We start from the raw sequence: 21,572 nt of genomic DNA on the forward strand, positions 1-21,572 counted from the left end.
AAAACGCGAGTCTTTGCCATGATTTAAGATTTCAGCATGTACATTATTTGCTCAAGGCTGGCATATACAATTAAAAATAAAAGCCATTTAACTATACAATTTAGGATGTAGACTATTCTGGAGAATGAATTATCTAGTTACTTCTAGTGAATTCCAGCAAATTAAGCAAAAAGCCTTTGGTATTGAAACTTTTCCAAATGTGCTCATTAATTATCTTTTCCCTAGAAATAATAAACATAATGAACATAAACCACTATTTGACGCCTGAGCATCCTGCCATGCCCGACAATCACTAAAACCATCAAAAATTATAAAGGGACATCTCTTGACCAAGATATGCAGATCTCCTAGTTTACAAGCTTTATATTATAAATGTAAGTTTTATAAATAAGTTTTAGATATGAGTTGTCCTTATTATATTTTAAATGACTTGCCTTAGTTAATATGAAAAAAATGGAGGAGCAACCTGAGGATTTAGGGTAGCAGGATTCCAGTTTCTAGAGTTTTAACATGTTTTTAGAAGAAAAAAGTATTTTATGTGAAAGCAGCTTTTTTATAACAATACAAGACTAATCAGCAGACTTCACAAGCACATAATATCAGTAACTAGATTTTACAAGGGTCCCTTCAATGTACAATAATCATTTTCTGAATTCATCACTCTGTGATTCACTTTTCTTACTTTGCTACTGAAGCTATTTAGTACTAGTCTGCTTTCCTTATATGGTATTTACTTTAATGTTTCAAAAGGCTCAGTGCGCAAGAGATCTTACAGATTTAAGGGAGGGGAAAAAACAGTACAAGTTATTCACATTACATACACAAAGAACATACAATAGTTTCAAACTACTGCACTGACATTCTCAATGCTCTAATTATAAATTACAAATGAATTTCATTTGTAAGAAAAAACAGGCATGATGTTCACAAAAATGTCTGGCCAACAATGATAAAGAGAAAGCACACAAATATTGCTACAAAAAAAATGGAAGAACCCAAGGAATATTCACGATCTTGCATGCTTAGTGACAGATCGAAGATGAGGCCAACTTCCTGCTATACGTATCTATATATTCACACATAGAAAGTGTCAGCACTTCAACAAGCAAAGATACCCAATATTAATTGGCCTACTATGATGAACACAGCAGAATCACTTTCTCCCTCTCCACATTCTCCCCTCCCCAAAGTCCAATAAGCCAGATATTTAATTTAATAAAGGGAAAACCACATGAATGCAGCAGTACCACAAGGTAAAAAAACGAATAAATGAATCACACAACTTAGGAAACTGCTAGTTTCATTACAACCACTAATAATAAGGAATCATTACCATAACACTCCCACATACTTTACAGTTAACCAAACACTTTTACTTTCATTATTTCAATTGTCATCAGGAACACTCGGAGGTATAAATGACTAAAAAGCTAAGGCTCTTCCATACTAACTGATTTGCCGAGGGACATAGCTAATAAATTCATGGAGGCCAAACTAAAACCCACCTTCTGAATCCAAGTGTGGTAGTCTTTCCAAAATAATATAGTATTTTCCCATTAAAGATGAACATATACTCAAAAGTAACTAATGACCTTTCTCAGCTTTCAAAAATTAAATGATAGGAGCTATGTTAAGTATTTCCTCTGAATTTCATCCAGAATTTCTGGAATATTTACTTTGCATAAAGGAAAAGAAATGGGAACCAACACTGCTAAGAACCTATTGTCAGGTGTTTTACATGATTGTACTTAACTCTCTAAAGAGCCTAAAAGGAGATATTTTATTCATTTTAAGGAAATGGAAAAGCAGCACAGAAAAAAACTTGCTATCGATAATGCAACAAAACTCAGGTTGTAACTGTTGACCCAAGTCTATCTGAATCCTAAGTCAATGCTCTCCCCATTAGATTTATCCCATTTAACAAAGGAATTATTAAATGTCTCTTCTGTGTCATGCACCATGCCAAGTGCTTCAGACAGAGTAACGCTAAGATGTATTTATGTTACTCAAAATACTACACATCATACTAAACACAATGTCATCTAAACAAAATTACTGGTAGGAAAAACATGTCTAGATTCTTAAGAACAAAACTGCATCCTTCTTGTTTACATTTACAAATTTGATACCAAAAAAAAAAAAGAGCACAGTGTACTCTATGAAATAAACTGTGGCTAATTCTCATTTCCCTCAGAAGATCATCTTTAAGTAGAAAGTCCCACTCAAAAAAAAGAAAGGAAAAAACCACACAACAACCCACAAGAGGATTTTATTCCTTAAGTGAACTCTATGAGGTAAGTACTGTTATTTATCCACATTTTTTGAATGAGAAAACTTACATTTAGAAAGGATAAATCACACAGCTAATTAAAAGCAGTACAATGGTAATTCTAATTCCATAGCTAGTACCAGAGACTTTAACAACATCTAAAATTCCAGCACAATATAACTTTCTTTAATAGGAAAGAGTTATAAGCAGCTCCATTTTGTTATGTCAAAAAGGAACCAAATAGACAATTAGGCAACCTGGGCAACTCCAAGTAATCGTGGTAGAATCATTAACTTTTGCTATTAAAAAATGGTATATAATACATGCTATCAAAATAGTAATTTACTCAAACTACATTCTTAAGGAATCAGTTCCTTCCACTTAAAAACATGCATTTGAGCTCTTTTTTGCATGTCAGAATTAACACACAACGCTAGCAACCTAAAATAAATGCATAACTAAGAGTTATGTAGTATTGTGAATACACACACACACCTAAGCATTGCAAAATAAGCACTTTTAGTAATATATAAGTATCAGTTCCTATGAATGATTATGTCATTAACTTAGATATTTTTTGGTATTATTCTAATTTATTCAAGTAATGTTAAATCTCAAGCCTTCAAACTTTGCCTGCCCTATCTGTAACAAATTCCACCCATTCATCTAAAACTTTGAAGTAATGGCATTGGTTTATACACATAACAAGTTCTCTGGAAAACAGAAACTGGAGTTTCAAAATCATACAGTTCTTAAAAAATAAAAAAATCCTGCTAAAATGAATAAAAAACACTCAATCTGTCTAATGGAGAGAAAATAATCCATCAAATCCTACAAATACTGTATAGTACACCATCAAGCTTGAAATTTTAATTATGTCAACTGTGGAATCTAAAATCTGCCCCTGAAGCACAAATCTGATTATCACTTGCATTGTTAAAATAAAAATTTGGCTATTCCTCAGGATGTAAGAAAGTCTCTCACACTATGGCAAATCCATTCCTTCAACCAACTTCTCATGAGGTCTCAGAACTCCATCAAGAATTTAGCAAATAGCACTGGCTGTTTGCTCAGTGGTTACAGCATCAGCCAACATACCAAAGAGTCTAGGGTTTGACTCCCAGTAAAGGGCATGTACCTGGGTTGCAGGTTCAATCCCCAGCCCAGGTCAGAGAGTGTGCAGGAGGCAACCAATCTATGCGTCTCTCTCCCATCGATCTCTCCCCCTCCCCCTAAAAAGAATTATAGCAAATTACTTTGCCATTCTCCAAATCCAGTATATTCTCCCAGGCTTTTTGTACTTGCAATGCAGATTCTGTACACTCACTCACCTAGTTGAACTCCAAATCGTCCTTTCACACCCAGTTCAAATACCACCTCCCTAAAGCCAATACATTAACTCTCAAACAAGATTGCTCTGTTCTAGCATAAATACCCACAGCATGCACCTTACAAACTAAACTTGAAGAATTATTCAACGCAACCCTACTGGGGATAGAGCCTGCAACCCGGGCATGTGCTCTGACAGAGAACAGACCGTCCATGACCTCCTGGTTCATAGGTCTACTCTCAACCACTGAGCCATGCCAGCCGGGGCTAAGTAACTGTTTATAAAACAACTTATCATCAGACATGCAAAACTTGACCCCATCTTGGAGCCTTCTATTTTTTCTGCCAGGAAAACAATCACCCAGATTTTTGCAAAGCTTTCTCCTTTTTACATTTCTGCTCAAATGCCACCTCCAGAGAAGTCTTCCCTCATTACCCTACTTAAAATAGTGTCATCCTTCAGCCCTAATCAACTGCTGTACTATTATCCCCTTCACTTTCTTCATCACAATTACCACTATCTGAAATTGTTTTAGCTGTTTACTTGTTTATGTCTCCCCCTAAGACATTAGTTCCATGAAGGCAAACTTGTCTTATACACCATCATATATACCCAGCACAACAGCAATGTCTACAAAAAAGTAAATTATTAAAGGATTTAGTTGAAAATATCTAGAATCCTAATATCCAACCAGTAGAACCTAAAATTTAAATTCAAACAATTTTTATCCAAATGTGACTAAAAACAAGTAAATTCTATGAATTTTGCATTTCCAGAGAGAAGGAAAACTCTTGACTTTTTAAAAACATACGATTTTAGGTTGGAAGTGACCTTAGAAATCAAGTCCAGTGGTTTTCAAACTATGCTCTAAGATACCCTAAGAGCAGTCAGAGGTCAAATTCCCTGAAGCACTGGACTATAATTGTTTTATAAATATACATCTATTTTAGGATGTTTGATTTACATACATACAGAACACAAAAGTGTATTATACAGTCATGTGTCGCTTAACGACGAGGCTACATTATGAGAAATGCATCATGGGGCTATTTTCTTTGTGGAATCATAGTGTACTTACATAAACCTAGATGGTATAGCGTACTACACACCTAGGCTATATGATATATAGCCCACTGCTCCTAGGCAACAAACCTATACACCACTTTACTGTATAAAACAACACAAGATTTAATCAAGCACAAGAGAAAATAATGCAATAAAGAGATGCAATAAACATGAGACATGTAAGACTACTTCTTGTATAACATGGCACACTGTTTTACAGCAAACTTTTTTTATAAGTAGAAAAAGTACACTCTAAAATAATAATAAAAAGTACAATACAGTAAATACACAGGCCAGTGAGTCATTTATTATTATCAAGTACTATGTACAGTACATACAGGGATGGGCAAAAGTAGGTTTACATTTGTGAGTATACAAGAGTTTATTCTTGTATTATTATTTATTAATTATTGCATTACTTTCTATACGAACACTTTCGGTCACCCTTGTAGTTGTATATGCTATTATACTGTAGGTTTACAGCTGTGAGTACACAGAGTTTATTCTTGTATTATTATTTATTAATTATTGCATTATTTTCTATATGAAAACTTTTGGTCACCTATTTAACTTGTATGTGCTATTACACTTTTATATGACTACTAGCATCACCATGTGATGTAATGCATTATGCTATGAACTTAGGATTTTTGTGCTACTATGCCACTAAGTGAAAGGAATTTTTCAGTTCCATTATACTCTTATGGGACCAGTTACATATGCAGTCCATCGTCATTATGTGTGTGGTCCATGACTGTACATCAAATTTAAACACTCTGAAAACTGCTATCTCTGCTACCAGGTTAAACAGTTTTGCTATAGACCTCAAATAAAGTTAGGCCTGACATGTCTATGAATCTATCTATAATTTCTCATAAATGTGCATAGAAAGGTTACAGCTCTAAATTTTTTCCTAATCTAAAACCAGACACGTTCACACACATAAAATTATAAAAACTACACTCCTAAACCAGTATTCTGTGCACTAAATCAAGGCAAACCTCAAGGCATATCTGCTTAGCACATAATCTTGCAAAATAATTGGGCAATAAGTAAATTTAGAAAACGTGGCATGACTGATATATTACCTATTCTCATTACAACAGTATTATTACTTAAAGTTTTGGTGTTTCTTGATAAATGTTTATAACTTTAAAAAAATATGAGCAGCTGATGTATTTTGCCAGAAAGTGAAGCTTTAAACAAAAATTTCCTACTACTCCTCTTTCAAACTCCTGTTATTACTTTAATTAAATTATCCTGAATCTGCAAGATGATCAGTTAAAAACAAAAACAAGCATTCTGTTTACACCTACTTAATATAATAAATCAGGATCTTCCCCATAAAGTAGCATTAAATGAGAAAGGTATTAGATGCTCAGTCCAGTCTAAGGATAAAATGGCCTTCTTCATTCCCAATTATGAATTTTCATAGTAATCAAGACAGCTTGATTGTTTTACATTTATGTTAATGTTAAAATTTAACCTTATTTTGCCCTGGCCAGCATCACTCAGTAGTTGGAGCATCAGTCTGTGCACCGGAGGGTCTAAGGTTTAATTCCCAGTCAAGAGCATGTATCTGGGTTGCAGGTTCAATCCCCAGCCCCAGTCTGGGCACCTGAAGGAGGCAATCAATCCATGTCTCTCTCTCACATGGAAGTTTCCCCACCCCTCCTCTTACACTCTCCCTAAAAATCAATGGAAAAAAAATCCTTGGGTGAGGATTAACAACCAAAAAATTTAACCGTATTTTTTAAATTAACATCAAAATGACAATCATATAAAATTGAGATGATATAACTAGCTTTGCAAGCTGTAAAGCATTTTTAAAAATATTAGGCAATAAAATTAAGCCAAAAGGAATCAGATACTTTGAATGGCATGGTAAGTTTACAGAATATTATTATTTGATCAATCTATAAAAGATTCTTACAAACTGAAAATTAAATACAAAATTGTATGTAGGATAAGCATTATAATTTACAATGTAAAAGGTAACACAAATACATACTCCTGACAGATTACAGACAACCAAATGTTCCTCTCCCAAACACACTGTATTATATAATCAGTCATTACATTTTGTCCAGATGCTGATACAAAATGCAGTTATGTTTCAACATCCACACATACAAATGAAAAAATTGTATATCAATTTGTTTGGGGGGGGGTGGGAAGCAAATCTACTCATTGTTACCTAAATTGCCAGGACACATAGTTTTCTCTTGCTTATTTTATCATTCCTTGGCAAAGTAAAAATTTACTAAATGTGCATTCTTATCTACTTTCACATAAGGAAAGACATTTCAGTTCAGTGAAAGCAGAGAGAGGATTGGTGTCCTGAGTAATGGATCAAATTCTTTTAAAAAACATGCTCTCCCCCCCGGCGGGTGGCTCAGTTGGTTGAGGGTCGTCATCCTGTACACCAAAAGGTTGTGGGTTCGATCCCCAGTCAGTGAACAGTATAGGAGGCAACCAATTGATATTTCTCTCTCATGTTGACATTTCTCTCTCTAAAAAATTAAATTAAATTAAATAATAATAATAAATACCCTCTCTGTATCTTTAGTAGTTTTTAGTCATTAAAACGTCTCTGGAAAATATATAAGCAAATAAAATATATGAAAAGATTTCTAAAATCTAAGTTAAATGTTAGCATCTCCGCTAAATACAAATGGGAGTCATTTACCCTGTTTTGATGTCTATATATCAAAAAAAAAAAGGTGGGGGGAAGGGGCAAAACTGATATACAGTCTCTTATTCAAACCCTTAAAGACCAGATGTTTCTCAGAATTGCAATTTTCTGATTTTAGAAAGACAAAATAGTGTGCGTGTGTGTGTGTGTGTGTGTGTGTAATATGTGAACTAACATGGTTAAGCAATGGTAAACATGTATCACCATGTAACTATAAATACAAAATATCTCCTTCAACCAATGACCTTAGTGACCTTAGCCATACAAAATACAGTAAGATACATAGATTTAAACACTCTGCCAGAAGCACTTTATTACTAACATCCTTCCCTTAGTCTTGTACTTACTCTACACACATTTCTCTAAGAAGCTGGTTATCTGTTTTCCCTAGGTAACTTAGAAGCAAAACTATAAGAACTCAAAGAAATGAGGGAAGGAAGGATGCCCTTCTCCCATTCCCTTTCCAATCTGTCGTTTCTTATCTGTAGACTGGGAAACAGAGCACTCTGACAGCATTAAGTGTCAAATGAAAATCTGGCATCAGTTCAGTTTACTGCGTATTTATTGATAACCTACTAAGTACTGTGCACTATACGAAGCACTAGAGATATAAAGATAAACAGGACAAAGTCCTACCTCTTAAGTGCTTACAGCCCAGTGGAGATTATGGCGAATAATGGGGTTGGACAGTAAATTACAAAATAGTGTGACACATAAGCATTATGGCCGAAGGATTTTGGGAGCGAGGTAAGTTTTCATTCAGAAAGTGACACCAGTAGAGTTTTGAAGAATAAGATGTCTGTCAAATAACAAAGAAGTGATAGTAAAAATATCTCCCAACCCCCACCCCCAGACACATAAAAACATGCATGTGAAAACAAAAAAAGGAAAAGGAGAGGAAAACTTTCAGGGTATAGGTGTCAAACATGTCAAAAATATTTAGGATATAAACAAATTTAGATCCTGAGTCCAAGCATATACAGCATATTAAAGTGTATCCAGAAAAGGGAAATTTTCGGGGTTTTTTTCCCTCCTGGATAATTCATTTTGTATTTCAGTATTATATAAGCTATGAGTCTTACCAAAAAATAACACTGCAAACCATTTTATTAGTTCAAAATGCAGCATACCCCAAAGTGATATACCTGGAGATTTGCATCTGTATTTCAGAGAACAAGCTCTTAGAAAAATATATTAGGAATTATTTTTCCATGTCACCCTAATAGTACAAAGTAAACAAATGAACAAGCCATATCAGTATGACTTGTCCTAAGAGAGGAGTTTTAAAAGTTTTAAAAAAGAAAGCCAAACAGAAAAACTAAAGTAACAGGAAAAATATACATACTATTTAAATTGAAGAAAAGGTTCAATGAACAAAACCAAGGTAAAAACGATAAAATAATTTAAAAAACTTAAAATCCTAATGTCTATTCTATTTCTTTTCAAAGACAGACTTTCTACAAGAGATATCAATTTTAGTATATAGCTCTTTTTAAAATATCTGGTCAAAGTCACAATGAAATTCACCTAAGTATCGCAAGTAGAAATCATCCTTAGTAAGGACAGTCACCTGTATAATCAACCAGAATGACTCCTATCATAGCACTAGATCCCTTAACATTAATACTGTATGTAATTCTATTCAAGCATTACAGTGTAACTCAGATTAGCTCTGCCTGTAAAACTGCCCTACCTGGTACCTTGGTTTTTTTTGCTTCTTTGTATTACAAAATCCACTAGAAGTAGAGGTAACAAAGTCTTATTTAGTAGTATCTTCTCCTAACTAAGACTGTATCACTATTTGCATAAGTTGTCTTCAAATGCCTATTTAAGCAAACACATGGAAAGTTTGTTTTTATGTAATCATAACAGAATTAACTTTCTACACTGAAAAATTTTAAGACAATTAAAAAGCAAAGTTGTTAACTTATTCACTAGTCTGTTAATGTATACTCATTATTTCATACGAACATGAAACATACCTACCTTTTATTTTTCTATATTATCAGGATATCTTACGAAGCAAATTTGTGACTAAAAAGGGCAAAACTGTAACTCCTCAAAGATTGTGAAAAATTCCGTAAGGGTCTTTCAAAATATGAGTACTTTTAATATCAATATCTACTGAAGAGATTAAAACCAAAACTGGGTTAGAAGCACTTCTAGAGAAATCTACTCATAAATCTGAAGTATTTATTTACTTTTGAATAAACAGAATTTGCAGGTTATAGCTAACTGTAAAGTATCTCTCAAAAATAAAAAAAGTAAAGTAAACATCCTAAATTACTAAGTAAAAACATGGGTAATCAGTGCCCTTGGGGAGGAACATCTGAGTTTTATTTTATCTTCAAGATCAAGTACTTTTCTAATGAAAGGGACAGTAAGTCACTCACACACATACATTCTGCCCTTGTTTTTCCACCCTATAAGTTTACTTTAAAACGAAAGTATTATAGAAACTGAAAATGTTGTATTTGTTGCTTGGTCACATATACAGGCAATTTTCATTCCCCAAGAGTTATCAGATTAGGTCACAGATACCTCTACATAGTATAGTTAGGATAAAAGGTTTCTGCCAACAAATGATACCTACTACGTTCATTCATTTTTATTGATGCAGCATTAATTAGGATGCAAAAAAAATGTGAAAGTTTCTCTCTTAAAAGTATTCGCATAAGTCAGTGCAATTCAAGCCCTCAGAAAAAATGACAGAAAAGGAACTTTTTAAAATTAAATGAGGGCCTTACGAACGCAAGAAAAAAGTGAAGGAGAAGTTTTGCCTTTTTTACAATGAGTTTTCTATTTTTCCTTCTGATTTAATATTACAAAAGAACTACGAACGAAAGAGGAGTTCAACATACAAAGCTTACTAAAGACTTTGGTCCATTTAGTAAGTATTTCAGTGAAAAGAGATGGGAATGTAAACATCTAACCATCTTAATATAATTGACAACCATTTCAGTCCACTGAGATTCTTAATCAATCCTTTAAATCTAGAATAAAGTCATCTTTCATAACTGCAAAAGAAATGTGTTCACTGACATCTGAAAACAAATGTGGTCAAATATAGGAAATGTTCCCTAACAATTCAACATAAACGTAATATGTAAATACGTAAATACTTTCAAATTTCTATATCCGTCCCCACTTCCACTTTTGTTTCAATGGGCAAGTCAAAAGTTGCACTTATTCAAGAGGTCTAGAAATTCCTAATATCAAGCGTGACAGGAAATGTGTTCAACTCTGAAGTAAATACAAGTATGGCCTCCCTTGTGAACAAATTTAACTCAATACCTTCTACCATTTCGCCAAGAATCTAAGGGCTGGTATCAGTGTATATTTTCTTATACTTATTAGAAACCGTCCTGAAGATTAAGAAAGGAGTAGGATCCCTTGACCAAGAGTTTTATGAAAATGAAACAAAATGTGTTGCATTCGGTCTTCTGGATGTTGAAAAGTGAAGGCATCTCCTAGGATTCAAAGGAAGTTGATGTTTAGGTTCCTTCGGAGAGTGTGGTACCCGTATGTAAGACTCTTATGGTGGTAATACTGTACTCACGGGGTCTGGAATAAATGCAAATTCTGAAGCCTTGGAAATGCTTTTACAAAAGAATACAACAACTCGCATTCAAAAACGATCAGCAGTCACCAAGAGTCACAGGGTTTCTCTCCTAGACGGACAACAGAGCCTCGACTAAAGAGTACGAGGGCCTCTTGTAACCCCAACTCATTCCTTCCGTAAAACTTTTAAGTTAGACCCAAGCCAGCAAAAGGTGGAAAGGCCCCGGCGGAAGTAGAAAGCCAGGGCTAGCAACTTCACAGACAGAAACGTCTCGGGTTCCTCCGCCACCCCAGGACTACCTCGACTCAGTCTCAACCACACCACGGAAGCTTCCCCCTCCGGGTGCGGTGGCAGAGGAAGCATCACAGTTGCGCTCCTTCCTTCATCCAAATCCTTCGGTAGCCCAGAGCCTGGACGCTCCTGAGACCCGTTAGTCAGTCCAATGTCCCCCATCTTTTATACACAAACCACACACACACAGAAACACACACAAGTTGCAGGTGATGTGCGTGTACTGAGAGAATGTGAATAGCCAGGGAACCGCGGCAGCTTATGGGAAGGCGGCAGCGCCGTCTAAAGCGGGCCCGGGCTCCTTGGCCACCGCCGCTGCTGCCTTCGCTTCTTCCCCAGGAAGCAGCGCGGCGCAGGCTCCTCGCGCTGGCGGGAGCCCGTGAGAGCGGAATCTGAGGAAAAACCCAGCGCCCACCGAAGGGACCAGGCCTACGATCCAGACCTGCTGCTGCTGCAGCGACCCAAGTACCGCGACGCTTTACGTCCTATCCACCACCCACCTCATACACACCCCCTCCCTCCCTCTCTCCCTCCCTCCCTCCACCGCCGCCACCCCCCCTCCCCGCCCGCTCTGCTCTCCCTCTCTCGATTGGAGCCGAGACAAAAGCAACGGGAAGCGGCGGGCCGGGACGCTGCCCGCGGACCCCAGGCGCGACCGGACCGGCCCCGAGGCATTCCCCCGCCTTGCGGGGGCCCCGAATCCGCCGCCCCGGCCGCGCGCCCCGCTGCCAGACTTCCGAAAATTTGCCAAAAACTCACCGCATGAATTTTCTTGTCCCGCGGATCCAAGATGGCGACGTATCCACCGCGGAGGCTGCTGGGAGCAAGACCTTTACCCTCTGACCCCCGCCGTGACCCCCGTCGTTCCGGCTTCCCTGAAGGCTGCGGCGGAAAGTGGGAGAGGCGATCGCGGACCGGACAAGGTTGGGGTTGGGTAGACCGCTTCCCGCGCGCTGGACAGTGGGTGGGGAGAGGCGCTTTACTCCATCATCTCCCTCCCCGCAGCCTCCACCACGTCACCGCCGACTCACCGGGAGGCTCGTAGCTTCTCCGCGGCCGTTATAGCGAGCGGGGCCTCGGCGGCCGCTACAGTTCCCCTGGGGCGGGTTGGTTCACTTTGGGCACGGGCCCTGGGTGCGAGGTGGGCCGCGGGGTCCAGGGGCGGGGAGTGGTGAGGTGGCATGGGTCCGCCCTCCCCGGGGACGCGGAGCGAGTTTGTGTTTGTGTTCGTGTTGGACACCCCGCCCCTCCACGTCCTCCTGGAACGCCCCCTCGCCCCAGCACCTGAAGCCAATTGATCGCGGTCCCCCTTTCCTCCCACAGCCCCCGCAACCTCCGGTGCTTGTGCACGCACTTCCAGGGACCCGCAGCACGTCACATCACCTCCTGAGAAGTGAGTTCCCCTCTGCCGAAACCGCTGGTATTTTCTACTCGCCACCCTTCTTTTTTTTTTTTTTTTTTTTTAAAACTTGTCGGGAGGTAGCATATTGGGGAGCAAGTTTTTAAAGCACTATTAGGTCAGCTCGCCTTGGCTGAGTTAGATTTTATAGCATTTTCTCTTGCCCCCACTCCCTAGCCCCCGCATAAGCTCGAATGACCGGCTGCACTTTCAGCAAGGCCGTTTGAAATTATAGTGGCTTTGATGGAAACTTCAGGGGAGTGAAAAGTCTCTGCTTTCCAGAAAAATAATTGTTACTCAGAGTGAAATTAAATTTCTCCTCTTTGAAATAATAAGTCTATTCCTTTTCATATTGATGAATTCTTCCCTTTTTGTTACTACTGGATATTTTGGACTTAAAGAGCATAGTTTCATTAAGTGAAAATTGCTATTACTATTTGAGTGATAGAATGTATTAATGTAAAGTGCAATTCATTGGGAGTAAATAAAGTTTCTACTTCCCTTGTTTGTTTCTTTTGTAAAATCATTTTTTCCTTCCAAAAAACTCACTGTAATCCAATTTAAAATATATCATTGAAGGGCAAAGGGCACCTGTCACGCATAAATAGCAAAAAGAATAATAATAATAAAGGTGACTGTCATGTTTACGGAATGCAGTGTATTTTGAAATATTAGTAGAAACTGTGTAAATTAAACTTGGTGCTGATGTAGCCAGTCGAAAATGTTTTACATGGTTATTCATTTAATTAAACATTCTGCTTCACTGTGTTTTTTGTGTTAAGAAAGTTCATGGAGGATATATTCCCTGCCCTTTCCCCAGCAGTTCCTTCCCGCCTGCCTCTTGAGCTTTCTCTTCAGCTGTGTATTGAAAAACTGAATGTTTTTAAATAAATGTAATATATACAGGTGTATAAATACATGTATGTGCATATATCTTTGTATTACTGAGCACTTTAATTATTAATAACTTGAAAGAATAACTATTAATATTTGGAATCGTAAGATAGAATAATTAAAATGAGATATGGTTTTACATATATATATGTATGTGTGTGTGTATATATATATAGATAGATATATATATAATTGCATCAAGTATTACCATTTAATCCATTAGTTTTAATGGACCTTATTGTTAACATCCCCATATTTACTAAAAAAACAAAAAAAAACAACAACCCACAGGTTTAAATTGCATAAACATTGGTAAAATTGTAGCAATTACTTTCAGAAAGGGACAGGTCTAATTTGAGGGTTTTGTTACCTTGGATATTTTACTGAAAGAGAAAACAAACATTTTCATGTGTAAATGTATAGGGTAGGAGCACTAGGAAAAAATACATGGATACTTTTTCTTTCTTGAGAAAACTAGGATAAAGTTAAGTCTTGTTGAACAAGTTTTAAATTGTCCTATTACTGGTGACCAATCTGTAAAACTTGTTTAATGCCTCCCTTCGAGATTGGTTCTAGGTGTTAAATGAGCTAACATTTGTAAAGGGCTTATGTTTATGGCTTTCTACTAAGCACTATAAATAGTACATTTTTTAAATTGTCCTATTGCATCAAAAACTTCATTTTTATTACTAATATCAGATTTGCCCATTTTATAGATTTTTTTAAACTATTCACTTTGATGGATTTTCTTTCACTGAAAAACAGTCTACACCTTGTGTATGTGTTTTGTGTGTTGAAATTTCTTATGCACCTTATAGAAAAATTACTGGTTTAAAGTGAGGGGGAAAAATCATTACTAGGGAACAAAATTAGTTTGTAAATAACTAGTTGTAGGAAAGGGAGGCCTCACATTTTTTGAAAGGTATAGACAATACTGAAAATCTTACCATGGTAAGGGGTAAAAAAGACAGATACCAAATTTAACAAGCACTGCCCTCGCCCTTGTGGCTCAGTTGGTTGAGCGTTGTCCCATGTACCGAGGTCACTGGTTTGATGTTTCTCTCTCTCTTTCTCTAAAAATCAATAAAAAACATTTTAAAAAAATCAGTACTGAAACAATATTTGGATCCAAACTGTCCTCCCGTAAACAATACTGCCAGCAGTTCACTCACTTGCTCAGGCATAAAGCTAGGAAGCTTCTGTGATTCCTCACACTGTAGGTCCAACTGATCATCCAGTACCATCAGCTCTTCCTTATATGATTCTGAATTTAGCCACTTCTCATCACCTCTCATACCACCACCCTGTCCACAAGACACAATCATCTCTCAAACAGCAATATCCACACTATCTGCTTCCACTTTTCCCTGCATCCCTTCAAACAATCTCTACATACCAGCCAGAGAGATCATTTTTAAAAGTTCATTAGGGTAGGTTTCTCCCTTGTGTAAAACTCCAGTGGCTTCCCTTAGAATAAAATCCAGTTTCCTTACCGTGGCCTTTAAAACTGTATAATCTGGCTTCTGCCTACCTCTCCAGCTTCATCTTGTTCTCACCCTTCCTTTGTGTCTCTGTCATGTACCAAGCTTTTTCCAGTCTGTAGCACAGACAGTTATCCCCTAAAATTGCGGCACTTTGTTCGTAGTAATAGACATGGGCACATGGCTGTCCAGAATAAGGACTGTATTTCCAGCCTTCCTATAGCCATGTGATAGTTCTGGCCAAGAAGCAGGTGTGTCATGTGGCACCCTTGCAGAACTACGTTAAAAGACAGCTGTTGCACACCTTCAGTCCTTTGCTCCTTTTCCTTTTACATCCTACACCCTGGAGTACAGATGTGGAGCCTTTAACTCTAGCTGCCAGTTTGGACCATGTGCAGGTTCCCCAATCCTAGGGATGGCAAAACCTTAAGCTGGCAGAAACCTGAGGCCTTGGGGCCTGCACTCCTTATATTCAGATTTTGATGCAAAGAAAAAGTAAATTTCTGTCATTAAAGCTACAATTTAGGGTCTCTTGTACTCAATTGAACTTAACTGATATTCCACAGGAACTTTGCACTTGCTGTTTATTTCTCCGAGATAAGCTCTCTCTATGTCTATAAAGCTAATGCATTCCCATCCTTCAGGTCTTAACTCAGCTATCATCTCTAACATTCCCTCCCTGGTTACCATGTCTAAAATAGCTTCTTTTCCCATTTATTCTCTCTTACATGACCCTCTATTTCTTTTTGTGTGTGTGTGATCTATAATTTGCATGTATTTTATATTATACTGTGTGTTTCATATACATATAAAGTGACTGGAAAATATTTGTGATTTTTAACATTTGTCTCTGGATAGTAAGATTGTGAGTACTTTATTTCTTTCCTTATACTTGCTTGTAAATTTTTTTTTTAAATTCTATTTTTGTTTAAAATATTACAGATGTCCCTTTTTCTCCCCAATGACCCATTCCACCCCATCCCATCCCCCTCCCCAGTCCTTCTCCCTTTCCGTGTCCTTGGATTGTGCATATATGCATATAAATTATTTGGTTACTCTCTCCCCCTCCACCCACCTGCCCTCCTCCATCCTTGTGACATTCGTCAGTCTCATCTATGCTTCCATGTCATTGAATCTGTTCTGTTCATCAGTTTATTAAGTTCTTTAGATTCTACATATAAGCAAGATCATGTGATGGTTGCCTTTCTCTGCCTGGCTTATTTCACTTAGCATAATTTTCTCCAGGTCCATCCATTACTGTCCCAAAGGGTACAAGATCCTTCTTTACAGCTGCGTAGTATTCCATGGTATAAATGTCCCGTAGCTTTTTTATCCACTCGTCTACTGGTGGGCACTTGGGCTGTTTCCAGATCTTAGCTGTGTAAACTGTGCTGCTATGAACATAGGGGTACATATATTCTTTCTGATTAGTGTTTCAGGATTCTTAGGATATATTCCTAGGAGTGGAATCACTGTGACCCTCTATTTCTTAATTGCATTTGTAATTTATCATTATCTCTTTATTATTGTTTTCCTTCACCCTACTGCAACTAAATTTCATGAGAGTAGGTACTACATCTGCTTTGATCACTGCTTTATTCCCCACACATGGTAAGATATTAGATGAATATTGTTGCTTGTATGACACAGTGACTAAATGAGCCATTAAATGAAAGATACAGATCCTTATCCAAGATTAGGTAGACTTTTTTTTAAGTAAATGTCTTGAAAGGTTTCTTTCAACACATAATGTGTAAAGTCCAAGCTAGGAAGCAGCTAGGAAAAACGGTGCTAAAGTAATGAAACATGTCAAGCTTCCAGCCCTTGATAATGAAATTATGTACCTTTTTCTGAGAAATCTATAAGGTTATTACAGGGGAAAAACACACACACACATAATTGGTGAGGCAGAGTGGCAAATCAGAAGGAGCACTACGCCCAGCCAACTTGGCTCAATGGTTGAGCATCAACCTATGAACCAGGAGGTAATGGTTTGGTTCCCGGTCAGGACATATGTCTGGGTTGTGGGCTAGATCCCCCCAGTGGGGTGTGCAGGAGGCAGCTGATCAATGACTCTCGTCATTGATGTTTCTATCTCTCCCTCTCCCTTCCTCTCTCTGAAATCAATAAAAACATTTTTTTAAAAAGAGAGCACTACAATATAATATCTAGGGCAGAAACTCCCACTAAATAGTAGTATAATTTGTTATAAACTTGACCTCATATTCTTCAGCTAAAATGCATGAATCTTAAGCTTTGAATGGTAATATTATAAAAGTTTAATAGTAAGTTAGACTTATGAGTGATGTAACATGTTACACATTAATTTGGTCTTCAGGTGTTATTCTGACAAGTGATTAAATCTTGATAATACTGGCAAGGGTTCAGAAAAACGGTTTCTTAAACTAGAGTATAAATTGGCAATTTCTAGAGTGCAGCTTAGCAATATGTATCAAAAGCCTTGAGCATAAACATTTGACAGGTCAGTTCCTCTAGTGGAAATGTATCATAAGGATATGTGTAACAACTTTATTGCAAGAGTGTTTATTGCATTGTTTACTAGAATATTGGTTAAATAAATTAAGCTAGCCTGGCCGGGCGTGTCTCAGTGGTTGAGCATTGACCTAGGATCCAGGGGATCGCGGTTCTATTCCCGGTCAGGGCATATGCCCGGGTTGTGGGCTCAATCAATGACTCTCTCATCATTGATGTTTCTCTCTCTCTCTCTCCCTCTCCCTTTCGCTGAAATCAATAAAGATATATTTTTTTTAAAAATTACACTAAACCCATACAGTAGAACAGTATTCATCTTTTAAAAATTATGTGGAGGAAATTTTATTGACATGATATATTAAGGGTTTTTAAAAATATTTTTTAATGATTTCAGAGAGCCAAAGGGAGAGGGAAAGAAACATCAATGATGAGAGAATCATTGGTCGGCTGCCTCCTGCACGCCCCCTATTGGGGTTCGAGCCCTGACCAGGAATGGAACCGTGACCTCCTTGTTCATAAGTCGACGCTCAACCACTGGAGCCATACTGTCCGGGCTAAGTGTGAAGAAGTTTTAAAATCTAATTCCAGTTTTGTAAAAATTTTTAAGTTGACAAAGGACTAACCAGATATGTACAAGATGCTAATTCAACTTTGCAGAAGTGACTGTTATATACTTATTTTTATTTCATTTCATAGTTTTATAATTTTCAGAGAAAAAAATTTGTATAATACTAATTAAAAGGCTATATTTGTCTTTCAAGAAATAAGTGGATAATTTGGGGAAATACTACCACATAGTTGCCAAGCCTGATATCTTTTATCCTTTCTTCCCTACACCCCACAACTAATTGCCGATTTGTACATATTTTACCTTCTAAATGTGTCTAGGATCTATCCTTACCTCTCCCATTTTTCAGCCATTCTTTTCATCATTCACTCATAATCTCTTATCCAGACTTTTTTAAAGAGGTTATTTAACTGGTCTTTATTAAGTTTTACCTCTCTCCAGTCTTCCAAACTACCACCAATTTCAGCAGTGCACATCTTTGGAGACTCCCCTGCATAAAATCTTTATAACAATGCCTCATCACCTACAGGATAAAAGTGCAAACTTCTTGTCATGAATTTTAAAGACCGTTTTTTGGTTTTTTTGTTTGTTTTTTAGAGTAAGTTTATTAAAACTGGGGGTGGTGAAACAAGGAAGGGCTTAAGACACAAGAAGCAATAGGAGAGAGCCTACCCAGGGCTGCTTTGGCTCAATGAAAAGTCAGAAAAAAGGGGGGCCTTGGAGACAAGTTTATGGGGCTAGCCCTGGAAGAGCTGCCACTGCCCACTGCTCCCCTGGTTGTGAGTCTCCTGGGGTCCCTTAGAGTTTAGGAGACGGACACCTGTGGGGGAAGAAGGGGGAGGGAAAGGTGTGGGCATGCTCCAGGAAGGGAGCAGGCGCCATAAAGACCTTTTATTTTTTTTGTTAATTTTCACCTGAGGATATTTTTTCTATTTAGAGAGTGGAAGGGGGTGCGAAGAGAGAGAAACATCAATATGAGACGCATTGATCGGTTGCCTCCCACATGTGCCCTGACAGGCGGGGATCTTGCAACCCAGGTATGTGCCCTTGACCAGGGATCAGACCGGCAACAACTTGGTCCGAGAGCTGCCACTCTAACCACTGATCAAAACCAGCCAGGACCAAGACCTTGATATAACACCTTCCTGCATTTGCAACCTCAGGTACTACTTGTGGTTATATCCCAATATTCCATGCTGCTTCATATTTCATGCCCTTGAGTTTTCTTCCCTTTGTTTTGAGTGACCGTTTTGCTCCCCAAAGAATGTCTTAAAAATTTTCTCTTTAGTCTTCTATGCTGGTTTTAAAAATATGTCCACAAATTCTTTGATATTCTGTTCATCAAAAGGTAGAACTTCATTTACTTTCCTGTGAATGCAGGTTGGTCTTTGTGACTTTCTTCTAATAAATAGAATAAGGTGATAGTGACTATGACTCTGAGACTAGATCATAAAAGGCACTACGACTTCCTTATGCATACTCTTGAATCATTGAGGGATGCCAGCTGTCATGTCATGGGACATTCAGGCAGCCTATCTGGAGAAGCCTATGTTACAAGTAAATGAAGTCTAACAGCCAATAAGGAACTGAAACTTTCCAACAACCACATGAGGGAGCTTTAGAAGCAAATCCTTGGGCCCCCTTGAGATGACTTCAGCCTAGCCAACAGCTTAGCTAACCTCATAAGAGACCCTGAACAAGAACCACCTAGCTATCCCCTTTCTGAATCTGAGATGTTTTAAGCTGCTGTGGTTTGGGTTAATTTGTTATGCAGCAATAGATAACTAATACATTTTCCTTCAGGACTCATTTTTTGGTGAAATTTTTCTGAACTCGTTTTTTTTTCACTTAAGCTTCTTATAGAATTGTTTTTTGCCCTGCTATACGAGCTTCTTAAGGGAAAGAATTATGTCCTGTTTTCCCCTAAATGTCTTATAGATCAACAAGTGTTTTTAGCACTTACATACAGAGAATTCTACTAAAGAGTCAGTAGTAACGTTATTTGATTAGAGAAAAATATAATTAGTAGTAATAGCAACAGATATAGCAAATGCTTAAGACTCACTATGTGTCAGGCACTATTTTAAGAATTTTACCTATATTAACTCATGAAATTCTTACATCTACTTTATATGCTCTGTGGTACAGACTATAAATTCTCTGCTAGATCAGAAAAGGGAAGTGAGAGAGGATTGGTGTGTCAAGGATAACTTCACCAAGTAGCTGTTTAGGTTCAGTGTTAAATGACATAGTTTGGGTAGATGTGGATGAGAGGAGGGGACATTTTCAGTGAGGGGAATGGTGAGCAAAGGCAGCTAGGACTGCCAGAACAAAGTCACTGACTGGATGGCTTAAAAAAATTGATTTCCTCACAGTTCTGGTAGCTAATAGTCCAAAATAGGTTGGTTTCTTCCAAAGCCTCTGTCCTTGTCTTATAGATGGCTATTTCATATTCATATGGTGTTCTCTCTATATTCAAGTCTGTCTCCAAATTTCCCCTTTTTATAAGAACAATCCTATTGGGTTAGAGCATACCTGTATGACCTCATTTAATATTAATTACCTTTTTAAAGGTCCTATCTCTAAATAAGGCACTGGGAATTAGAACCTCATAAATTTTGAGGGAATACAAGTTGGTCATCTTGGAAGCAGAAATGAGCATGGGCCAGTTACTAGAATCAGCATAAGTAGAGGGGCCAGTGGAATTTATTGTAAAATAAGGTGGCAGGATTTTAGAGTATTTTAAATGCCAGGCAGAAGAGTTGAAATGGATGGCTTTCGGTAAGTCACTGCTAATCAGTCCATTTCAAGGTTTAGTCAGCACCAAAAAGGAAAAAGAAAAAACACAGTTATATAGAATCATTTGTAGTATGTTTTTCATGTCCCCCTTTTTTTAAAATTATTTTTCAGTCCTAACCTGAGAATATGTTTGTATTGATTTTTGTTTGTTTTTTGTTAATTCCTACCCAAGAATATTTTTTCCATTGATATTTAGAGAGAGTGGAAGGGAGGGAGAGAGAGAAACATCAATGTGAGAGAGACACATTGCTTGCCTTCCTCATGCAACCCGACTGAGGGGGGGCATTGAACCTGCAGCCCAGGTACTACGAAGAGAAAGGGAGAGAGAAACATCTTTGTGAGAGAGAAACATGATCTATGAGCCGTCTCAAAATTAATGTGTTTTTACCCATTCAAATCAATTTCATGCAATAAAAGTTCTTTCCCCCCACATCATGGGAAACAACAAAATACTTTTTACTCTGCTTTCAACTTTGTTGAATGTTTAAATACATGATTAAGTTGTTATCTCAATAAAAACACCAATTATCCTATCCTATGTATGAATTATAAGCTAATTTCCACTTAAGAAGGTAAAATTGCTCTCCCAAAGTTACCAGATTTAATGAATATATAATAGTAAATTAATTTAAAACTCACCTATAGTCAGTCAATACATTTTTACTGGCAATGAAAAATTAACTGAAATCTGTTTAAAAGGGAAACATGGATTAAATACTGAATTGA

At 37.5% G+C, this 21,572-nt stretch overlaps 2 protein-coding genes across 12 annotated transcripts in view; one reads left to right on the forward strand and one right to left on the reverse strand.

Moving 5' to 3' along the window:
• CNOT2 (CCR4-NOT transcription complex subunit 2) overlaps window positions 1-12,060 on the reverse strand; it is a 110,163-nt gene extending 98,103 nt beyond the window's left edge. For 4 of the 7 annotated variants that reach the window (XM_081130055.1, XM_081130056.1, XM_081130051.1 and 1 more), the window contains exon 1: window positions 11,972-12,060. In XM_081130055.1, the coding sequence (XP_080986181.1) occupies window positions 11,972-11,976 (5 nt within the window). In that variant the 5' untranslated portion in view covers window positions 11,977-12,060. Of the gene's footprint in view, window positions 1-10,653; window positions 10,672-11,971 lie in introns of those variants that run through there. The other 3 variants (XM_081130057.1, XM_081130052.1, XM_081130053.1) reach the window with 3 other exon arrangements.
• Window positions 12,003-21,572, forward strand: part of LOC308553781 (uncharacterized protein) — a gene marked incomplete at its 5' end in the record, with an annotated part of 54,805 nt that continues 45,235 nt past the window's right edge. Inside the window, 3 exons of one of the 5 annotated variants that reach the window (XM_081130058.1) lie at window positions 12,003-12,135; window positions 12,536-12,605; window positions 18,985-20,866. In XM_081130058.1, coding sequence (XP_080986184.1) covers window positions 12,003-12,135; window positions 12,536-12,605; window positions 18,985-19,180 — 399 coding nt within the window. In that variant the 3' untranslated portion in view covers window positions 19,181-20,866. Of the gene's footprint in view, window positions 12,319-12,535; window positions 12,606-12,788; window positions 13,649-17,873; window positions 18,238-18,984; window positions 20,867-21,572 lie in introns of those variants that run through there. The other 4 variants (XM_081130060.1, XR_013998285.1, XR_013998286.1 and 1 more) reach the window with 4 other exon arrangements.

Source organism: Miniopterus schreibersii (genome assembly GCF_964146895.1).
Source record: "Miniopterus schreibersii genome assembly, chromosome: 2".
NCBI lineage: Eukaryota > Metazoa > Chordata > Mammalia > Chiroptera > Miniopteridae > Miniopterus > Miniopterus schreibersii.